At 44.6% G+C, this 5,985-nt stretch overlaps 1 protein-coding gene across 1 annotated transcript in view; it reads left to right on the top strand.

Annotated features, from left to right (window-relative positions):
• LOC105156615 (guard cell S-type anion channel SLAC1) overlaps window positions 5,073-5,985 on the top strand; it is a gene marked incomplete in the record, with an annotated part of 2,662 nt that continues 1,749 nt past the window's right edge. The window contains 2 exon segments of the mRNA XM_020692774.1: window positions 5,073-5,729; window positions 5,832-5,947. Of these exon segments, the coding sequence (XP_020548433.1) occupies window positions 5,220-5,729; window positions 5,832-5,947 (626 nt within the window).

The following is a 5,985-nucleotide window of genomic DNA, read 5'->3' as shown; positions in this document are numbered from 1 at the left end:
AAGTGTCGAGCCTTGCCCTGCTCGACAAGCCGAATCAGGCGTTGCGCCGCGGGATCTCTCGGTAGTAACTCCCGCACCTGATCCTTCGTAGAGATAGCAGCCGCGCTAGAAGAGAGCGCTGCTATCGACTCCAAGTTCGCCAAGTCCGCCCTGCGGCTCAAGGCATCTGCTGACTGCTTCCTAAGCTCCACAAGCTTAGGTTGCGGTATTCTGTACGGTGCCCTAGCGGGCGGTCTCGTGCCAGGCACCGACTCGATCTCGTGATCCACTGCCCTCTTCGGTGGTAGCTTCCGAGGCAGCTCGTTTGGCATCACGTCTTTAGACTCCCCTAACAGTTCCTTACTACCGCCCGGGGTGGGCCCTGACACCTCTTCCATCTCTTCAAAACAAAGGGTACCCAAGTAGGAGATCTCATCCTGCTTGTGCCCCTTCTCAAACTGCATGGCCGACAAGTTCTTCTCTCTAGTACGTCCGGCCAAGGTAGGAATGACACACGGCTTCACCCCCAACATCATCAGCGAATCGACATGAGGAAAGACAGCAGTGCGTGTATCCCGTAGAAATTCAAGCCCAAGGATAAGCTTGAAGTCGTCCATTGCCACAACAGAAAGATTGGTCTTGCCCTCATAAGCACCAACCTTAATCAGCACAGACTTGGCTACACCGGCAATGGGTTGTGCAGCCGAGTTGATCGCCTTCACACGCCCAACTCCCTTCTCCAGCACGAGCTCGAGTCTCGCCACTTCGGCGCTCGCAAGGTAGTTGTGAGAGGCTCCAGTGTCGATCATGGCTCGAATCGGCTTGCCATGAATCTTCACATCAACGAACATCAACCCTTTCTTCCTAGGAATTCGGGGCTGAACATTTTCTTTTTTCTTCTCCGGCTGCTCCACAGTAAGAGCCGGGATGGTCTTTTTCGCAAGGGGTGGCACAACTCTCTTCGCCGCCACCGTAGAGAATGTGTTGCACCATTGGTTCACGGCCCCCAAGTTGTCCTCATCCTCCTCCGTGTCATTCTCACCACCTGCCTCTGCTTGTGGCTCCACACTCTTTGAGGACGACGCCTTGTCGGTAAAGGTCGTTGCCAATGCATTCAACACCTGTCTCTTCGGGCAATCCCGATACATATGCGGACCATCGCAGATCAAACACCCTCTCCTCCTCTCGGGTGCTCCCTGCCTGTTCTCCTGGGACCTGTTCCTGTCCGAACCGCCCTGTGAGCCATTCTGAGAGTGGGGCCTCTGGTCTCCCCCACCTCTGTTGAAGTTATTCCTGAACCATCTCATCCCATTCGACTTCTCCCGCTCAGGACTAGGCGTCGCCTGCCTATCCTTTTGAGTCTCTAGGTTCCATGAAAGTGAACAGCTTGTCCGCCTCCGACATGTCTCGGATGTTCAGCCTCAGCGCTTAGAAAGCTTTGACATATTCCCGCACGGAACCTGTATGTTCAAGCTTTCGCAATGCCCTCCTGGCATTGTACTCCACATTCTCGGGGAAGAACTGCTCTCTGATCGCCTCCCGTAGAAGAGCCCACGTGTCGAGCTGTATTTGATGTGCCTGGATTTCCGCAAACTTGGTCCGCCACCACAGCTTTGTGTCACCAGTCAGGTACATGGTCGCAGTCGCAACCTTCCTTGCCTCGTCCCGCACGTCTGCCGCAAGGAAGTACTGTTCCATGTCGAAGAGGAAGTTCTCGACCTCCTTCGCATCACGCTCACCGCTATAGGCCTTCGGTTCTGGTATTCGAAGCCTAGCACCGGGGTCGTGAGCAACCATAGGTGTGCTACCCACTGCACGCTGGAGCAATCCAATCTGAATGGACATCTGCTCCATGTCACGCCGCATATCGGCAATGCTGTCGTTTCCGAATACGCCAGCCATCTCCTGAATCACGTGCCGACACTCGTCCAACTCCGAATTCAGCACCGTGATCTCAGATTCCAGGGAAGAGACCTTCGTCTCCAATTCCACCAACCGGGAGTGTCCGTCCTCCGGGTTCTCAGCTCTCTCGCTGGTTGAAGCTGCGGCATGTCGCGGGCTTTCCGGATCTTGCCCCGATGCCCTCGCAGCAGTAGCGGTCCGCCTCGGCCCCATCGTGGCACGAGGCTCTGATACCACCTCTCACGAGGCGCCTATCACACAGCGCGTCGTGTGGCTAGTAGTCCGCTGACTACGTCCGCAAATACCTCCGCTCGGCACAAATGCAGCGCGCCGAATATATCAGAGTCGGGAGGAACAAATCACAAAACAGTAAATTGCGCACGCGGATTCAGAAAACCAAATTGCATTGAACTGAAAATGCGTATACAATGATCAACGATGCTAGAGCAAGGGGATCGCCTTGAGGGGGACTCTAACACGTCACTAAACCAAGCTTCTTGAACTCATTCCCCCCTATAATAGGCTTAAAAAAATAAATCCTATTGCCTACACTAGACACTAGAAAAGCTGAAATTTGCAACTCAAGAGGCGTAACGTCCCCTTGAGGAATTTAAACAACATAAAGTAAATAACAAAGCAGTAACAAAGCAATAAAAGGCCTACACCTAGGACTCTAAGACTAGTTGGTTGTCCAGCGTCTGTCGATGAAGGCTGAGTGGTCGGCCATGTAGAACGGTTCAGTGGCCGAAGTGCGCGTCACGGGGCCTAGTGAACGGGCAGCCCGTGACACCGTGTCAGGATTGGGTAATTTGCGCGCCTGCTGCCTTCCTTGGATGTGGTAGCCGTTTCTCAGGCTCCCTCTCCGGAATCGAACCCTAATTCTCCGTCACCCGTCACCACCATAGTAGGCCACTATCCTACCATCGAAAGTTGATAGGGCAGAAATTTGAATGATGCGTCGCCGGCACGAGGGCCGGGCGATCCGTCGAGTTATCATGAATCATCGCAGCAACGGGCGGAGCCCGTGTCGACCTTTTATCTAATAAATGCATCCCTTCCAGAAGTCGGGGTTTGTTGCACGTATTAGCTCTAGAATTACTACGGTTATCCGAGTAGCAGGTACCATCAAACAACCACAGCAATTTTTTTTTATAATTTAATTTAAATAATATTTTATTATATAAATAATTACATAATTATTATAAAATAATATTTTATTATTAATAAAATATATAATATTTAATTTAATAATTATTATAAAAATAATATTTTAAATAATCATTATAAAGATAATATTTTATTATTAATAAATATATATAATATTATATATTAACTGTGAGAGAAGGGCAAATATGTCAAAGCACGTGTGGCACAAATTTTGTATGGAGGGATTTTTTTAAACTTTATTTTATATCACGGGGGGGTATTTGATACTATAATTTTCATAGGGGACTTTTTGAACATTCCTATTATCATAGGGGGGGTCTCTGGATTTTTCTCAATTTTATTTTGTTAATATATGCAAATTCGGTGAATCTTAACTAACGAATGGAAATAAACTTTAACAGTACTAAATGTAATTTTTTAAACCACAAAAATTTACATTTAATTACACCAAATCTTATCTTTTTTAGTAATAAGCGGTGTTATTATCTTAATAACAAAACCAACACAAAGAGTCACCAAGACCAGCAACAAAGCTCTAATCTAATGAAAACAGGTGAAAACTTCTCAGAAGAACACCATACGCTAAACAATTAATGATCCTAATAATATTTTCAAAGCAACGAAAGATCAATCAAATAGGACGAAACCCCACCAGTCTACCTCAAACCTCCCCAAACGTCATACCGGCTACCCAAACATGCATGGGATCAGATTTTACCTTCCATCAGGCTTTGACAACTGATCCGGCTTGAATAAGCAACCTCGATCGACGATCTAGATCTAGCCATGTATCCTCCTCAAATATGTAATGGGTCCTAAAGAATTAAATAAGTACGTTAGGTTAGTCGGGTTCGTCCCGACGAAAATCCTCCGACGTCTAAGTTAGTTGATAGTCGAGATAGAAATATGCGATGTGAAGTCAAAGAGTCAAAGCAATAAATGTCAGTTATCTTGAGTGGGTCAGATCTGAAGTATTTATAGGGTCTCATTTGACACTATAGATTAGTCCACATGTCTTAAGGGGCTCTTAGCTTCAATCTTGTGGTGCTCAGCCATCATCAAGTTATAGGTCAACCTGCGGGGTGGGTCCAAAATGACCCGACCCGTGAACTCTTGCGCGTATCTTGGTTAAAATGACCATTATGTCCTTAATAAAGCGCTTTTCTGTCTTTCAATAATTTAACCCTCATCAACAACACATAGTCTTAAGCTCTAGTACATATATTTTTACGGGAATTATCTTTGCAAAATAATCTGATAATATTTCAAGTAAGGCCCAATTTGGTCCGCTGATTTCATAATTGATTAAAAGATAATTAATTTCAAGGTAATAAATTATAGAGAAAGTGATTATGAGGTTTGGATTTACATATTTGTTATCAAATGCATATACATTATAACTAAATTCTAAAACTAATCTCACTTTAAGGTTCATAATGAAATTAAAAAATTATTTAACGTGCATAATAGATAATTAGATGAAAAATAATTGCGATGAAATTAAAACTACAACTTTTATCAATACGTGATTCTGGTGGAATTAATCGCAACAGTGATAAGAAGAGCGTAAAGAAGATCGGTGACAGACACAAGTTTGATCAGTTTAATCAAACGGGCGCTAAAAACATTCTTAAAATCCTCAAGCCTAACAACATAAACAGAAGTAAAAGCCAAGTAAGGAGTCATGAATGATGATGAACGAGAAATTTGAGGCCACAAGTGTCTTATTTCTCCTACAACACTCTCTTACAGCTTGGCTTCCTCTTTCTCAGACCCGTGAAATTCTCAGAACTGTCTTCCTCAACTTTATAAAGGATATAGAGGTTCATGTCTGGCCAGTTAATTACTTGATCACCTAAGCCTGTTTACATTGTTTTCAACCACAAATTACTGACTATCTCTCACGGGAAAACCCTTCAAACAGCCACTTTTTGCAACCAAAAAAGCAGTGGTTTCAGTTTAAAATATAGTACCCAAACAATTACCACCACCAAAAAATGAAGTTTTTAGTATATATGTCTGAATTCTCGTGATCCTGTTTTGCACATTACAGAAGCAGTACTAACATATGAAGTACTGGCAAAAAGTACTCGAAATTTTGATGTTATTAACGTTAGACGTTAATAAGAATTGAAGCATAATTAATATTATAGCTAGAGTTTAGAAGAAAAATGGAAATGAGAGAAACCTCAAGAAGATCACCTGCAACGCATTTCGTGGATATCCATGAAGTACCAGAAGTCGAAGACGAAGAACATGAAGAAGATAAGCCCACGAGAACGGCTGAAAAACAAGAGAAACGTTTTAACAAAGCAATCAAAGCCCGAGAAGTGAAGAAGCCTAACCGGAATTTCAGCAGGCAAGTGTCGCTGGAAACTGGATTTTCAGTGCTGAATGGAGATAAAAGGGAGAGGAAGGCATTGCCAAGAAGTGGAAAAAGTTTTGGTGGATTTGGTTCTGCTTATGCAACTGGTGCAGAAGTGAGGAAAGGGGACTTTAGCATATTCAAGACAAAATCTACTCTTGTTAAGCAGAACTCCAAGTTGCCACTGAGAAAGGAAAGTGGGGTTGATCTTCAATACAATGATGTCTCTGGAGGGATTGATGAGTCAGTTAACGAAAGCGTTCCTGCTGGAAGATACTTTGCGGCTCTCAGAGGCCCTGAACTAGACGAAGTCAAGGTACACTCTATGTGTGTGTGAAAACTGTTCAGCTTAAGATAAGCATAAGGCTGAATACCTGTAACCCTACCAATTCTTGATCCATCTGCTGTTTTCTTTCAGGAATCTGAGGACATACTTCTACCCAAGGATGAGAAATGGCCCTTCCTCCTCCGTTTCCCCATTGGTTGCTTTGGTATTTGTCTAGGCCTGAGCAGCCAGGCCATTCTTTGGCGGGCGCTGGCCACAAAGCCAGCCACTAAAATTCTCCCTATTA

Source organism: Sesamum indicum, linkage group LG1, assembly GCF_000512975.1.
Source record: "Sesamum indicum cultivar Zhongzhi No. 13 linkage group LG1, S_indicum_v1.0, whole genome shotgun sequence".
NCBI classification, from domain to species: domain Eukaryota; kingdom Viridiplantae; phylum Streptophyta; class Magnoliopsida; order Lamiales; family Pedaliaceae; genus Sesamum; species Sesamum indicum.
This window is presented reverse-complemented; position numbering and strand designations above follow the sequence as displayed.